This window comes from Somniosus microcephalus, chromosome 20, assembly GCF_052327205.1.
Source record: "Somniosus microcephalus isolate GS21.2 chromosome 20, FLI_Smic_1.0, whole genome shotgun sequence".
Taxonomy (NCBI): Eukaryota; Metazoa; Chordata; class Chondrichthyes; order Squaliformes; family Somniosidae; genus Somniosus; species Somniosus microcephalus.
In genome coordinates, this window is record NC_141006.1 from 36,361,672 (window position 1) to 36,379,510 (window position 17,839).

Genomic DNA, 17,839 nt, shown 5'->3' on the forward strand with positions numbered 1-17,839 from the left:
TATCCACTCCCTCTAACACCGGCGTACCATGGCTGTAGTGTATATTTACAGGCTGCGCTGCAGCAAGTCACCAAGGCCCCTTTGGCAGCACTTCCCAAATCCATGACCTCCACCACCTAGAAGGACAATGGCAGCAGATGCATGGGAACGCAATCACTTCCAAATCCCCCTCCAAGTCACATACTATCCTGACTTGGACATATATTGCCATTCCTTCATCATCGCTGGGTCAAAATCCTGAAACTCCCTACCTAGCAGTATTGTGGCAGTACCTTCATCACATGGACTGCAGGGGTTCAAGTAGGCTGCCCACAACCACCTTCTCGAGGGCCACTACGGGTGGGTAATAAATGCCAACCTTGCCAGTGTGACTCATCTCCTGAGAATTATTATTTTTATAAAGTCACAGATCCTACACCCGTCATTCTGGCCCCCGTGATGAAGAGTGCCAAGTTGTGCCAAACAACAGGTAGTTCTTTGCTGCTACCCAGTGCATGCTAACAATTTTTTGAGATTACCAGACTCGTTTCATTTTAGAACCTCCAGAAAGAAGACATTTTTATGTCAACAGGATGGCAAATTCAAACTTACATCACAGATGTGAAAGGAGAATAATTTTTTCTATGAGTAGATTTTCCTAATCTGCGATGCTAATCTCTCAGTTTGTCCTTGCTGAAAACCTTTAGCAAAAGAATGGGTGTGGCAAGACAGGAAATTCCATTTTGTGATGAAGTCAAATTTTTCACTGAAATTTACACATCAGGAACTTGACTCCTCTCGAGACTAAGGGGTAGAAATTTCTACCCCAGCGTGACTGAAAATTTGGCTGTCTGAGATTTGTAACTGAATAGGTTTAAAATATTGAATATATCTGTGGGAGTGTTTCACGCCATGTTGGTGTGCTGATGCACTACTCCACAGAGGGGAAAGATGGACTGTCATGCTGGTGATTTAAACACTACATTTAAATTTTCCGCTCGACTGACAGGACCTGTTTGGAGGCTGGGATTTCCATTGTAAAGTAAAATGAACTCATCTGGAATGCTCTCATGCAACCCTTGCTAGGGAGTGGTGTGTTGCATGGGGTAGTATTGAAATAGTGAGTAATAAATCCAAAATGGGGAAGGTTGCCAGTTGGCAAAGTCAGTATCCTTTGTTGCTAGGGGACTTGTGATCTAGGGTAGTGAGGCCATGTTGAGCAATGTGTCAGGGCAGTACTTAGCACCTGTGGGAAATAAGAGGGACAGTAGGGAACAAGGATGTGTCCATTCAGAGATCAGCTTTGGGGACAGTGGGGCCTTGGAGTGGGGCTGCTGGAATGCTCATATATCTGAATAGGGTCCCTAGTTCCAGCTTACAGCTGATTAGTAACCCACGTAAGTATGAAGAATTGTACAGAAACCTCAATATATTTATCTGTAATTATCATATAACTGCAAGCAGCACATCCCGTCTTACTTGGTATTTAATTTGTAACCACAAAATGCATGTCAATTATAATGCAAATACATAAAAAAAATATGTGGATATCTCCTAATTACTCCTTATGAGGCTTGGGGCTGGATTTTCATTGAGGAGGCGGGTAGGAGGCGAGACTACAACTTTCGGGGGGTATAGTCCCGCCTCCATCGAGTTCTAGCCAACCCACGCGATTTTGACATGATTGACCTTGTTGAGCCCGCCCAGCGGGCTCAGCAGGTCAATTAAGGGCCACCTGGCAACAGGTGACGACACAGATTGATATTTCATCTGTCAAGACCTTTTGACAGATGAAATATCAGCGTTTCACAGCTGTTTGAAGCAGTCAAACACTGACAATCTGTACTACAGGTTAGTTCCTTCCTCTCAGGCTGATTTAGAGATCTCCCCGGAACAGAAATCTGAATGCTGTGGCCTAGAAATTCAGTAAGGCGCTGCCAGCTTTGCGGCCAGTTACTGCCCAAAGAGGGCTTCTGCGCCAATAGAGGAGGTTGCGCTGATATTGAGCTCGGCGGTAATGGCGGCGGTAGCCGGTAGCGCTGCGCCGGCACCGATGACGTCATCGGTGTGCGCAGTGCCCCGTTTCCGCCCCGATGCCGGCCCGACGCCCATATTCAGTTGCCGCCGCCTCCTCCGTGGCGGCCGCTACTAACATCCGGAGACCAGGGCCTTACTGCAGCCTTAGTGGGGCGCATAAAGGTGGAGGTGCGGCCGGCCGCTTTTTTGGTGGCCGCATGCCCGCACCTCCTTCCCTGGCCTCCTCCACCACCCCCCCCCCCCCCCCCCGCGGCATTGCCGGCTGCTTTCCGCGAGCCCGGCACTTCTCCGTGGTGCCGGGCTCATTTGCCGGCACAATCCAGCGGCGATCTCCCCGTTGCAGGCACCTCCACCTTAAGAGAAGGAGGAGACCTGCAGTACCGCAGCCTGCCGCACCGCTTCGGGTGTCGCAGCGGCACCTAGAGCGCTGAAATTCAGTTTCAGCGCCCCAAACGGGGGCGGGCACACCCTGGAATAGCACCCGGTTCCGACTTGGGGCGCAAAAACTGAATATCTGACGGTCGCAACTGGCTCCGCGTCCAGCGCTAACTTTTGGGCGCTAGCCAGCTGGCGGGGCCATAGTGAATTTCTAGGCCTGTAACTTTTGACAGATTGCGGCCATTCTGCTTTCTCTGCCGGTGAGATGAGGGACTCCTGAGACCTGAAGGAAGGAAGGCTGTAAAGGTAAGTACATGTAAACAAAACTTCTTTAAACACTTTACACACACCAAACACACTCACCTCTGCACTCATGCACCCATCACTCACCTGAACACCGGACATCTCAACCCCTCCAAACCCTTCATCCCGACGGCCCGCCTCGCTAACTTGGCATGGTTTGGAGCCGTCGGGAATCCCACATTTCACCAATTAAAATAGGGATTAGGCTAAAAACTGCCTGTTAACTACCTGCTAACAGGCAGTTAATTGGCACTAATCCCCTTCCCGCCTCGGGGAGGTGGGTCCCAGTGCGGGTCGGGTACCCGCCTCCTTTGAAACTGGCATGGAGATGGGTTGGGGGCGGGATGGGTTCGTGCCCCCCGATTTCGGGATTTTAACCCCCGACACACCTCCAATCCCGCCTCCAAGGCCCAATGAAAATCCTGCCCTTGGTGTTAAATTTTGTTTGATAGCACTCTTGTGATGCGTCTTTGGATGTTTTACTACATTAAAGGTGCCAAATAAATGTTGCTGAATACATGAGGAAAGTTGAGTTAATGTGCCAATGGCCCGTATTTTCCGATGCGAAGCGCATGCGCTGAAAACCGGCATTTCCGATCTGTCAAGAATGCTCTTGACAGATCGGACGCCTGCCCTGGAGAAGGAACTCTGCGGGGGGGAGAGTTCCGCTTTCTGCAGAACCTCTTCCCGCTGAAAACACTTAGAAATTTTACACATTTAAAAGCAGGCGTAAGGCCTGCTTTTACCAGCATAAGAGTTGAAAAAAGTAAAAAAAAAAAAATGTTTTTCACTCATTTATAATTTAAAAATACTTTTAAAAAAGGTAAGTTTATTTTTAGCCCCGTAAAACACTTTAATTATTTTTTTCAAAATATTAAATTTTTGTTTAAAATATTTAATTTAATGTAATTTTATCTCATTTTAAAAACATGATGGTTTTTTAAAAATGTATTTCATGTTTTGATGTGTTTTTGGGGTGATCTCCATTCATATATTTGACCGTTCTATCTGTCAAAAGTATGAAGGGAGATTCCCTTCTGCTATTGGCTGGCCTGGCCCACGTGATCCCAGAGATGCTTGCGAACCGCATGCGCCCCTGGGATACGTGGGCCCTGCACATTTCGACTGTGGAGCGGCCCAGGAGCGGAAGTGTCTGGACCTCAGGAGCCCTCAGGTAAGAGCGTAGATTTATTTCCGATCGGAGGCAGTCGCAGGCAGGAAGCCTCCAATCAGAAATTACAGGCCAATGAGTTTAATCAGTCTCAGTCTGAGACCACACTATAAAAATTCCCCCCCCCCCCCCACCAATTCATTAACTGGTGCTAAATTGTCACTCTCACTCAAATAACCTGCAAGTATGACTGTTGTCCAAATGAAAGTGTTAGTCGAGAGTGCTTTTCTAACTCGGAGTGCAGTGTCAGGGCTCTTTTTTGCAGTAGAGTAAAGAGGAACTCACCTGAATCGAACCCTTTTACTGATCGGGGAGGCATTAATGCTGACACCGGTGGCAAGAGTAATTTTTTTTAAAACCGATGCATTCCTAGCACTGGCAATCCCTCAAATTGACGAGCACAAAAATTACTGATTAAATACTATTTCTGTCTCTTCATTGCACAGCCTGTAGTTCCTACATTCCACTTGCTTCTTTCCATTCCTAACAGCTGGATTACGCTGATGGTATTGGAGTCACAGGTGAAGTCATTGCAAACATTGCATTTAATTGTTTCTTACTTGTTCTCCATTGACTTTGAGCAGTTTTCAAATGTTTCGGTTAAGTGTTTATCGCGTGCAAAAAGCCAGGTATTTATAGTTAATGCAGCAGTTAGTAGTGACAAGTGATGTTTAATCCATTTTTCCTGTCGTTCCAGGTGAATAAATTCCAATTGAGTCAGCAACCTGTGGACTCAGTTGAGTCATTTCTAAGAACACAGGGATGCTTTGTAAAATTGAAATTATAACATATGCTGACAGTGTTATCTTTCTGGTTATTAACTGTAGATTATTACATGATAAACTTGGATAGATTGTCGTGGTAGTCAGTCCTACAGGGTGAACATTGTATTCGTCACTTTTTTAAAGTCAAAAGCTGAATAATTTGATCTCCTACAAAAGTTGCATTTACAACTCAAAGTAATTTCCCATTTTTTTTGGCAGGTTTTGAACTGATTAAATGTGAAGATCCAGGGACCCCGCAGTTTGGCTATAAGATCCAGGATGCGGGACATTTTGCCGGGACCAGTGTTGTCTTTGATTGTAATCCTGGGTACACTTTGCGTGGGAACTCCGTGCTAACCTGCTTAACTGGAGATCGCAGGGCCTGGGACAATCAGCTGCCTTCATGTGCGGGTAGGAAATCAGATTTTGACGATCCATTCTCTAAAAGTGGGCGATATTATGTCTGGAAAATTGTTTCTTCTTTTGATTTAAAAAAATCTTTTCTCTTCCCTTAGTCTGCCATTTTTTTGTTGATACATGGCAAAGCCGTTTGGGGCAATCAAGCAAATTCTGTAAATCCCAATATCGTCTATGATGTAAAGAGACTACTGAGCACTTGGTTTGAGTATAAAACAAGGCTTTAATCAACTGTTTCATAACCATGAGATTCTAGTTACATCACTAGTTCCTGGTTACAGAAACATCCTGAGCAAGCTGGGCCCACGCCCGAGTATTTATACTCCTTGAACGGTGCCACCAGCTGGCCGCCCAGTGTTACTTCATGAGTCATGATAAGATTCATGACAGCCTATAGATTATCTTGCATCTGCATTCTCACCGACTATTTCTGCAGACTCTGTCTGTTTTCTTGACTCTCTTAGCTAAATACTGTCACTTTGGACATGACCCCCATGTACCGGGCAACACTGTTACACCTGGAGGCTGTAACCTTGTGCATTGACAGTAGGTATGCCATTCCTACATGATCTGCCTCGCTGTATCTCAGCCATGGTAAATATGTTGATTCCAGCTCTCTCAGTGAGTCAGGAAACCGATTGGATATTTAAAATCCTTGCATGCACAGGAGTGTAAAAGACCGGAAAGAGTTGAATTAAATCTGTGCTGCTGCTTATAGGTGTGCTGGAAAATATACACTTACCAAATTTATGCACAGAAAGGTACATTGATACAGCTGACACTAAGATGCTACATTACTCATTGGGTTTCCCCAACGCATGTTTTAATTTTGGTAGAAAAGAAAAGAAAAATCCACAATGTTATGCGAGGTGAAGTGGTGGGGTGGGGTGGGGGGGGGGGGGGGCAGCGGGAGGGGTCAATCCCCCTCATGTTTTCATCACAGTGTCACGATACTGGTCTCTGAAAATAACACTCTTAGAATTTTCTCAACCGTTGAGAGTTTCACATTTTATCTCATGTATACCTGTTTCCCTCACAATGATTCTTTAGCACCTCAATAAATGACTCTCAATTGGCTGAGGAGGTGTGGCCAATTATGATCAGGATTGTGAAAGACAGCAGGAGAACGTATAGAGGCTAGCAGGATGGACAGATCGGTGCCAGGTGCAGTTCAATTTAGAGAACTATGAAGCAATACAGTTTGGAAGTAAGAATAGGTTAAAGGAAATACACCTTAAATGATAAGATTTTAAATTTTACATCCATCCGAGAGGGCAGACAGGGCCTTGGTTTATAGTTCCATTCAAAAGATGGCACCCTCGACAGTGCAGCACTCCCTCACCACACCAAGGGAACCAGCACAACGAGGGAACCACCTCATTGGAAGCAGTGCCAATATAGTTGAACTTCCAATTCATTGCCAAAATCAACACCAAATTGTCTGAATGGTTCAAACCACCAAATTAAACACTAACGTCAAGAGTGGAGAATAGAGAAATATGATCAGTTGAGAAAGAGTGCTCAGTCATTTAGCTTGAGGCATTGTTTCAGTCCATTAGAAGGAAACACTCACGCCATTTTCATCTCCCTCTTTATATTGGATCAAAAGCCACTCTCTTCCTGTTGAATCAGAAATCTATTTATTTTGAAATTCTTCAACCAAGGCTATAGGCATTGTTTTTGGTGACAATCTATTCAATTACCAAATTTCAGGTGTGAAAAATGGATTCCTTAAGTTACATTTAGTTAGATGCTTCCATAGCTTATAACCATGTCTCTTAGTCCTCTCTTAGTTAACACAATAAACTTATCCATCCTATAGAATTCCATCACATTTTAAAACATGAATCACGTTCTCTCCTCTCTGCATCATTATTTTATTTTATAATTTTAATTTCCCATTTTATCTCATTGATTTATTAATGGGTACCATCCTGGTTTGAACCCTTTCAAAAGCTAGTACCTCGTTTCAGAGGCAAAATGAAACAGTCTAATGTTGCAGAGCAGTTGCACAACCTGAGACACGCTGGCAGATGGAGGCAACCGTATGAAGGCTGCATCTGGGTTCTCTGATCATCTGGGGGAAAAACTGGAGGAGTTGAGGTTGCTGTCTTCTGTAGAGTGTGGCTGACGTTCAGGCCTGGTTGGGCAATGATCCTTCCTATTTAAAACATTATTCCTGACATCCCAGGCCTTCGAATTAACCACCGAGCCTTCACTGTGCCTCTGTACAATGTTCTCATGTGATTTCTGTGTTTCCAAGACATCCATGTCAACCCTGTACACTGTGAGAATTCAGAATGAGGAGAGTTAAGAGCAGGGAACAGACCAAATGAAAGGATCTCTACCCTCTCACTTGCTAACCTTTCACACCCCTGCTGCCACGGTATCTCCCAAGGGTGACATTTTGTACTTAAAACCAAAAGGAGACCTGCATTTTCTGTACTTTTGTTTTCTTTTTTAGTTAAGCAACCATAGATGCATAGGAGTTCTCTTGAGTGCAACTGAGGACAGACTGAAGACTGAGCGCACATAACATGGTCAGAGTCCACAATATTAAATCGTAGCTTTCTTAATAATTAATTCATGACTCCTCTGGCAGTTTTATATATAAAAACAGGTTATTAAAAGAACTCAAACGCAGTATTGCATCAGTCCCTCTGGCCATGCGGAACTGCACCATTCCATAATGGCTAGCCGCGGAGGGGGAGCAGATCGACAATTTCTGAAGTCATGAAAGGCACTCAAGGACAGTCTGAGAGTCAAGATTACATTCGTGCAGACCCACTTCCTGTGATGGAAAGAAAGTAGCTGTCGGGTTTTTGGAAACCAGAAAGATTATTTGATCCTCCAAGGGTTAAAGGACAATCCAGAATGACTGCTAGGGAAAAAATAATTAATTGTTTCAACTGTAGAACAGCAATTATAAATGCAGGATTAATAACATAGTCTAGCAGCTGTGTATGGGCATTGTCTTCAATTGACATTTCAATTAAAGCAAATCAATTGACTCCTCTTTAAGGTTCTTTAGTGTAATTTTTTTTATTTTCCTGCTGCTCCCTCTTGTATCTTTTATATCAGATCAGATTTCTCTTTTGTGTGGGAAACGATCAAACATTGCTTTCTCGTTCCATAAATATTTTCAGCTGAATGTGGAGGTCGCATCATCGGAGAGAGCTCCGGGAGAATCTTGTCACCTGGGTACCCGGCACCGTATGATCACAATCTCCACTGCACCTGGTCTATTGAAGCGGAACCCGGCAGCACGATTGGGTAAGTAATCCGTTCCAGCTAATAACCAAGAAATCTTAATTAAAAGCTATTCCGTGAGCATCTCATTAAAGGTTTCTGTACATTTTCCATGTTTTTCCTGCTTTTAAAGCCACAGTTAGGAGCAAATTAGAATATTAGCCCTCACTTATGGCAACATTAAGTGTGATTTGCATGTAAATTGTTTCATGAAACAGATGAGTTTTTCTCCTTGAAGTTATGCTTTGGATTTATTGAATGAATATGCTTCAGAGAAAGCTCGTTCAATAGGCAATTCTCAGAATGTGCTTTGGCCAAAATGTACCACCTCCTCCCCCCACCCTTATCTTTTTGATATATATCACCACCAAATTCTCACGGGCAATTGGGGATGGACAATGAATGAATTTAAAAAAATATATTTGAGGTACATTTGCTGTCCAATCGTATGGGATTTTTAAAAAATTAATTCATGGGATGTGGGCATCGCTGGCAAGGCCAGCATTTATGGCCCATCCCTAGTTGCCCTTGAGAAGGTGGTGGTGAGCCACCTTCTTGAACCGCTGCAGTCTGTGTGGTGAAGGTACTCCCACAGTGCTGTTAGGGAGGGAGTTCCAGGATTTTGACCCAGCGATGATGAAGGATTGGCGATATACTTCAAAGTCAGGATGTTGTGTGACTTGGAGGGGAACTTGGAGGTGGTGGTGTTCCCATACACCTGCTGCCCTTGTCCTTCTGAGTGGTAGAGGTCGCGGGTTTGGGAGGTGCGGCTGAAGAAGCCTTGGTGAGTTGCTGCAGTGCATCTTGTAGATGGTACACACTGCAGCCACGGTACGCCGGTGGTGGAGGGAGTGAATGATAAGGTGGTGGATGGGGTGCCAATCAAGCGGGCAGCTTTGTCCTGGATGGTGTCGAGCTTCTTGAGTGTTGTTGGAGCTGCACTCATCCAGGCAAATGGAGAGTATTCCATCACACTCCTGACATGTGTCTTGTAGATGGTGGAAAGGCTTTGGGGAGTCTGGAGGGGAGTCAGGAGGGGAGTCACTCGCCGCAGAATACCTAGCCTCTGACTTGCTCTCGTTGCCACCGTATTTATGTGGCTGGTCCAGTACAATTTCTGGTCAATGGTGACCCCCCAGGATGTTGATGGTGGGAGATTTGGCGATGGTAATGCCGTTGAATGTCAAGGGGTGGTGGTTAGACTCTCGCTTGTTGTAGATACTCATTGCCTGGCACTTGTGTGGCGCAAATGTTACCTGCCACTTATCAGCCCAAGCCTGAATGTCGTCCAGGTCTTGTTGTATGCGGACATGGACTGCTTCATTATCTCAGAAGTTGCGAATGGCACGGAACACTGTGCAGTCATCAGCGAACATCCCCACTTCTGACCTTATGTTGGAGGGAATGTCATTGATGAAGCAGCTGAAGATGGTTGGGCCTAGAACACTGCCTTGAGCAACTCCTGCAGCGATGTCCTGGGGCTGAGATGATTGACCTTCAACCACCACAACCATCTTCCTTTGTGCTAGGTATGACTCTTGCCAGTGGAGAGTTTTCCCCCCGATTCCCATTGACATTCAGTTTTACTAGGGCTCCTTAAATGCTGCCTTGATGTCACTCTCACCTCACCTCTGGAATTCAACTCCTTTGTCCAAGTTTGGAGCAAGGCTGTAATGAGGTCTGGAGCCGAGTGGTCCTGACAGAACCCAAACTTGGCATCAGTGAGCAGGTTATTGGCGAGTAAGTGCCACTAGATAGCACTGTCGATGACACCTTCCATCACTTTGCTGATGATTGAGAGTAGACTGATGGGGTGGTAAATGGATTTGTCCTGCTTTTTTGAACAGGACATACCTGGGCAATTTTCCACATTGTTGGATAGATGCCAGTGTTATAGCTGTACTGGAACAGCTTGGCTAGAGGCGCGGATAGTTCTGGAGCACAAGTTTTCAGCACAACAGTCAGGATGTTGTCAGGGCCCGCAGCCTTTGCTGTATCCAGTGCGCTCAGCCGTTTCTTGATATCACGTGGAGTAAATCGAATTGGCTGAACACTGGCTTCTGTGATGGTGGGGATCTCAGGAGTAGGCCGATACGGATCATCCACTCGGCATTTCTGGCTGAAGATGGTTGCAAATGCTTTGGCCTTGTCTTTTGCACTCACGTGCTGGGCTCCACCATCATTGAGGATGGGAATATTCATGGAGCATCCTCCTCCCGTTAGTTGTTTAATGGCCATAGAATCATGGAATCATAGAAAGTTATGGAAGGAGGTCATTTCGGCCCATCGTGTCTGCGCCGGCCAACAAAGAGCTATCCAGCCTAATCCCACTTCCCAGTTCTTGGTCCGTAGCCCTGCAGGATAGAGCATCCCAAGTGCACATCCAAGTACTTTTTAAATATGATTAGGGTTCCTGCCTCTACCACCCTTTCAGGCAGTGAGTGTCAGACCCCCACAACCCTCTGGGTGAAGAAACTTCCCCTCAAATCCCCTCTAAACCTTCCCCCAATTACTTTAAATCTGTGCCCCCTTGTTTTTGACCCCTCTGCTAAGGGAAATAGGTCCTTTCTATACACTTTATCTATGCCCCTCATAATTTTATACACCTCAATAAGGTCTCCCCTCAGTCTCCTCTGTTCCAAGGAAAACAGACCCAGCCTATCCAGTCTTTCCTCATAGCTAAGATTCTCTACTCCCGGCAACATCCTTGTAAATCTCCCCTGTACCCTCTCTAGTGCAATCACATCTTTCCTGTAATGTGGTGACCAGAACTGCACGCAGTACTCTAGTTGAGGCCTAACTAGTGTTTTATACAATTGAAGCATAACCCCCCCGCTCTTGTATTCTGTGTCACGGCTAATAAAGGCAAGCATTCCGTATGCCTTCTTAACCGTTTTATCTATCTGGCCTGCTACCTTCAGGGATCTGTGGACATGCACTCCAAGGTCCCTTTGTTCCTCTACACTACTCAGTGTCCTACCATTTAATCTGTATTCCCTTTCCTTGATAGCCCTCCCCAAATGCATTACCTCACACTTCTCTGGATTGAATTCCATTTGCCACTATTCTGCCCACCTGACCAATTTATTGATATCTTCCTGCAGTCTACAGCTTCCTTCTTAATTATCAACCACACAGCCGATTTTAGTATCATCTGCAAACTTCTTAATCATGCCCCCTATATTCAAGTCTAGATCATTGATATATACCACAAAAAGCAAGGGACCTAGTACTGAGCCCTGTGGAACCCCACTGGAAACAGTCTTCCAGTCACAAAAGCACCCATCAACCATTACCCTCTGCTTCCTGTCTCCGAGCCAGTTTTGAATCCAACTTGACACTTTGCCCTGGATCCCATGGGCTTTTAACTTTGTGACCAGTCTGTCATGTGGAACCTTATCAAAAGCCTTGCTAAAGTCCATATACATTACATCAAATGCAGTATCCTCATCTACCCTCCTTGTTACCTCTTCAAAAATTTCAATCAAGTTTGTCAGACACGACCTTCCTTTAACAAATCCGTGCTGACTATCCTTGATTAATCCGTGTCTTTCTAAATGAAGATTTATCCTGTCCTTCAGAATTCTTTCCAATAATGTTCCCACCACCGAGGTTAGGCTGGCTGGCCTGCAATTACTCGGTCTATCCTTTTCCCCCTTTTTAAACAAGGGTACCACATTAGCAGTCCTCCAGTCCTCCGGCACCACACCTGAAGCCAGAGAGGATTGAAAAATGATGGTCAGGGCCTCTGCTATTTCCTCTTTTGCTTCGCTTAACAGCCTTGGATGCATTTCATCCGAGCCTGGGGATTTATCCACTTTTAAAGCTGCTAAACCCCTTAATACTTCCTCTCTCACTATGTTTATTTCATCTAATATTTCACACTCCTCCCCTCCAATAGCAATGTCTGCTTCGCCCCTCTCCTTTGTGAAAACAGACACAAAGTAGTCATTAAGAACCCTACCGACGTCTCCTGCCTCCACACACACATTACCCTCATGACCTCTAATAGGCCCTACCCTTTCTTTAGTTATCCTCTTCGTCTTAATATATTTATAAAACATCTTTGGGTTTTCCTTGATTTTACTTGCCAAGAATTTTTCATGCTCTCTCTTTGCTTTCCCAATATCATTTTTAATTGAACCACTGCACTTTCTGTACTCTTCTAAAGATTCTGAAGTATTTAGCCCTCGGTATCTGTCATAAGCCTCCCTTTTTTTCTTTATCCTACCCTGTATGTCTCTAGACGTTCAGGTGGCTCTAGATTTGTTAGTCCCACCTTTTTTCTTTAAGGGCACATGTTTGGTCTGAACCCTTCGGACCTCCTCCTTGAATGCCTCCCACTGCTCTGACACTGATTTACTTTCAAGTAGCTGTTTCCAGTCCACTATGGCTAAATCCCCTCTGAGCTTAGCAAAATTTGCTTTTCCCCAATTTAGAATTTTTATTCCTGATCTATCCTTGTTCTTTTCCATAACTACCTTAAATCTAATAGAATTATGGTCACTAGCACCAAAATGCTCCCCCATTGAAGCACCTTCTACCTGCCCAGCTTCATTCCCTAAAACTAAGTCCAGAACCGCCCCCTCCCTTGTTGGGCTTGCTACATACTGGCTAAAAAAGATCTCCTGGATGCATTTTAGGAATTCCGCACCTTCTATACCCTTCACACTAATTTTATCCCAGTTAATATTGGGGTAGTTGAAATCCCCTACTATTACTTCCCCATAGTTTTTGCACTTCTGAGAAATGTGTCTACATTCTTCTATCTCCCTCTCACAGTTTGGGGGTCTGTCGTACACTCCCAGCAGTGTGATCGCCCCTTTTTTGTTTTTCAATTTGACCCTCCAACATATCATCCCTCCTCACAGCTGTAATAGTTTCTTTAATCAATACCGCGACCCTCCTCCCTTTTTACCTCCCTCTCTATCCCGTCTGAAAAATCCTGTAACCAGGAATGTTGAGCTGCCATACCTGCCCCTCTTTCAGCCATGTCTCTGTAATAGCTATAATATCATAGTCCCAAGTATCTACCTGTACCCTCAGCTCATCTGCCTTGTTCGCTATACTCCTTGCATTGAAGTATATACCACTTAGTACAGGCAAACCTCCTCGTTGACTACTATCTAGCCCTTTATTCCTCTGTCCTTCCACCATTCATGACTGGATGTGGCAGGGATTAATGTGTAGTATATACAATGGTCAATTTCAGATGGTGACACTCCACTAAATCACACTGGAAATAGAACATGAATATGTGCTCAAGACCCTTTACAACCTGAGCAGTGCAGTCGCGAGGGACAGAGCAGAGAAGGGTGGGGTGCCAAACTGAGGCAGCAGCTCAGAGCATGGTAGAAAAACATCTTTGGAGAAGGTCACCTCTGTCATTTCAGCCTTGAGAGAGGAGTATGACATAGCAACCTTAAAGGGAGAGAGACACTAAAATCATTTCTAAATCATTTTTTGTTTTAAAAGCTGTGATTGTTCCTATTGATCACAGTGCTTGCTGGGTTTTTCTGTCTTAGGATTTTGGTTTCATTGATCAAAGCAAGGTATAAACCTTTGTTTGTTTCTGTAATACCATGTTTTATTTGTGCCAGTGTGAAACAGGTAAAGGTTTGATTGCAGTTTTGGCCCATAACAAGATTTCCACAAAAAAGAACTACTGGAAAATTAATACAAAAGCAAAATACTGCGGATGCTGGAAATCTGAAATAAAAACAGAAAATGCTGGAAATACTCAGCAGGTCAGGCAGCATCTGTGGAGAGAGAAACAGAGTCAATGTTTCAGGTCGACGACCCTTCGTCATCGACCTGAAACGTTAACTCTGTTTCTCGGTCCACAGATGCTGCCTGACCTGCTGAGTATTTCCAGCATTTTCTGTATTTATTACTGGAAAATTAATATTTGTAGGTTGGAATATGGAAGAAAAAATAAAATGGTGGAGTAAATATGCTTGGAGTAGGGCAGTAATATTGAGTAGTCGCTGTAAATTATTATGTCATATATCCATGAGGGAAATTGGGAACAGGAGGAGGCCATTCAGCCCCTTGAGCTTGCTCCACCATTCAGTTAGATCATGGTTGATCTGCACCACCACTCCAGTTTCCTTTCTTTGCTCTATATTCCTTGATACCCTTACCTAACAAAAAATCTATCGATCTCAGTCTTGTAAGCTCCAATTGCCCCAGCATCCACAGCCTTTTGGGGGAGAGAGTTCCAAAGTTTGACTGGCAGGGGAAATCATTTTCTGCAGGGGAAGTAACCTGTAGATCTTTAACTATAGAACGCAATACTGAGGAGATCGGAGAGAGGCGAACGACAATCAGCAAACAGGAAAGCTCTTTTAATTAAATAAAGACTGATCATTCAGCCTAGAGGCCCCAATTTTGGTCTTCAGCATACATTGGACGGGCAGTGGTCAAGTTGATCACAATGCCCACCCGATATCATCAGCGGTGCCGTCATTTTTCTGAATATCTTTCAGAGACTAACCTCTCTCTGCATAAAGCATCTTTTGAATTTTTTTGTGATAATCTGTGATGTGCATCAGGAAGGCTGTTCATGTCTCTTACAACTCGCAGGATAAACGTGATGTGCAGATAGATAATCCTGCGGAGGATAATATTGAGATTGGTCCTCTGAATGGGATTAATTAGAGCATTTGTCTGTCTGCACATGAGCATTAAGAGTCTCTCCAGGCTTACTGCAGTGAAAATTCATTAAAAAATTAATGAGATACATACAATTGAGTCGACAGCCATGCTTAGAAGCAGCTTAAGTATGCAGATGCAAACACAGTTAAACTCTTTTGGACAAGAGTGGTTTTTTGCAAGGCTAAGAAGAGGGTTTGTTTATTAATAATAAAAGCACAATACCTCCTAGATACAATTGGGGATGAGATCATTATGCAGGCCATTAATATAAATTATATTTTTCTTCCCAGATTTAAAAGTATTTTCTATTCTCCCACTCTCTTTCAATGCACCATTTGAATACCAAGTGAATACCTGTCAAGTTCATAAGTCCTCATAATTCAAACCGGTATCATTCTGGTGAATCTGCACTGTACACCCTCCAAGGCCAATACATCCTTCCCGAGGTGCGGTGCCCAGAACTGAACGCAGGACTCCAGATGGGTTTTCACCAAGACGCTGTACAACTGAAGAATCATTTGTATTCCAGCCCCCCTTGAGACAAAAGCCAATATTCCATGAAGCCTTTTTGCTTACTTTTGCCCAATTAACCAGTTGCTCGACAAAATTGATGGGAACACATTGAAATAGCCAAACTTCTGACACCTTTACTTTTTCCCTATGATTCACAGGACAGTAGAAGTTGTAGATGTGGAGATAGCATAGCACAAAGAGCACTCTGCAGAAATAGGACCTGGGCTACACAGCATGGTTCTTGATCAAATCATCAAAAGTGCATCGGGTCAGACACCCGGCAGTTTATATGGTGGGGAAATTGGTGGCCGGGTAATCTTTGAGCCCACCCCACCTTACATGGCTTTTGGGCACAGAGCTGATAGCACCTCAGCTATGTGTGCTCTATGCTGGCAAGTGATGTGTGGCAGGGGGAGATCTAAAAATACATCACACTTAAATTGAAGGAGCATTGAATTTATCCTCCTCGATCATTTCTGTTCTGAATATGCTTAAGCACATTAGTGGGTGGATGCAAAATCTAATATGGATTTAGAATGTTATTGTTGGATTGAGGCTTCTTAACATCGCAATCAGTTTGAATGACAGCCTCAGAAATTCTTTAAAGTCTTCAGCTGCCTGGCAGTGAGCTGCGATGCAACCACAGTCCACTTATCAAATTAAGAAAGAAACCTGACAGCTAGATGATACCGTGGTGCCATGAAATGACAGGATGCAGATCCATGCCTGTAGTGCCACACATACTGACTTGCTGTTCTTAAATGTCCCAGTACAGAAGAGGCACCAACAGAGACCAGGGGCTGAATTTTCATTGGGCCGTGGAGTCAGGTTTGGAGGCGTGTGGGGGTTTAAAATCCGGAAATCGGGAGTCCCAACCCCGTCCCGCCCCCAACCCACCTCCATGCCAGTTTCAAAGGAGGCGGGTACCCAACCCGCACTGGGACCCGCCTCCCTGAGGCGGGAAGGGGATTAGTGCCAATTAACTGCCTGTTAACAGGTAGTTAACAGGCAGTTTTTAGCCTAATCCCTATTTTCATTGTTGAAATGTGGGATTCCCGACGGCTCCAAACCCCGCCAAGTTAGCGAGGCGGGCTGTCAAATGAAGGGCTTGGATGGGTCGAGATATCTGGTGTTCAGGTGAGTGATGGATGCATGAGTGCAGAGGAAAGTGTGTTTGGTCTGTGTAAAGTGTTTAAAGAAGTTCTACTAACCTTTACTTACCTTTACAGCCTTCCTTCCTTCAGGTCTCCGGAGTCCCTCATCTCACCGGCACAGAAAGCAGAATGGCCGCCAGCTGTCAAAATCTGCAGCCTCTGCTTTCTGTTCCGGGGAGATCTCTAAATCATCCTGAGAGGAAGGAATTAACCTGGAGTACAGATTGTCATTGTTTGACAGCTTCAAACAGATGTCAAACACTGATATTTCATCTGTCAAAAGGTCTTGACAGATGAAATATCAATCTGTGACATCACCTGTTGCCGGGTGGCCCTTAATTGGCCCGCTGAACCCGCTGGGCAGGCTCAACAAGGTCAATCAAGTCTAAATCGCATGGGTTGGCTAGAACTCGATGGAGACGGGACTACAACCCCAAAAGTTGTAGTCCCGCCTCCTACCCGCCTCCTCAATGAAAATCCAGCCCCAGGTATCTCCTCCTCGGGAGGGAGAGAATCAGAGACAGCTCATCACGGCTGGCTATGGAGCAGCATTGTCAGAGACCAGTCTGTCCACTTGCCCCGTAGAAAGTGTGTGACACTGGAAGAGAGGGAAATTTAAAATAACTAATAAATCCAGATGAATCTATTTTGCTCAGTTCAGATTTGTAAAGAACTTTAAAGCTCACGGCTAATTTACATTATAAACAAATCACTTTTACATCAATACTGACAGGAGAGAGTCTTAATCCAGGGAGACAAATTAATTTGTAATGAAAAGTCACTTAAAGGTTACATTTATAACACTGATGAAACAAAAGTACAGTACATGGCAAACGAACAATAAAATAGAGTAATATAAGAGCTTCTCACAAAGGATTAATATCAAGTGTCATTTTTTAATTTTACACATTGTGGTTAATGTTGGGAGAATTCGTTTTCTGGTTGATTGTTGGATGACCATAGGATTTTGTGTGACTAAACAGCCACTCACTGTGATTTTAATAAATATTTGTCATCTGTGGTATTTTTTACTGCATACAGGAAACTTTTTGGTATCCGGCACCGATGGGACCGGCGTGTTGCCGGTTTATCAAAAATTCGGATGACTGAGCGGGTTATCTACCCAGGCTATTTTTAACAAAGAAAAATTAAAAAATCAAGAAATGTGCAGTATACAGTAATTGGGTACTCACCTACAGAATGTTGTGTGAAATGGA

General features: G+C 44.3%; 1 protein-coding gene across 1 annotated transcript in view; it reads left to right on the forward strand.

Moving 5' to 3' along the window:
- csmd2 (CUB and Sushi multiple domains 2) overlaps window positions 1-17,839 on the forward strand; it is an 807,040-nt gene that overhangs the window by 361,809 nt on the left and 427,392 nt on the right. Inside the window, exons 19-20 of the mRNA XM_085962435.1 lie at window positions 4,852-5,043; window positions 8,196-8,322. Coding sequence (XP_085818561.1) covers window positions 4,852-5,043; window positions 8,196-8,322 — 319 coding nt within the window. The remainder of the gene's footprint in view (window positions 1-4,851; window positions 5,044-8,195; window positions 8,323-17,839) is intronic.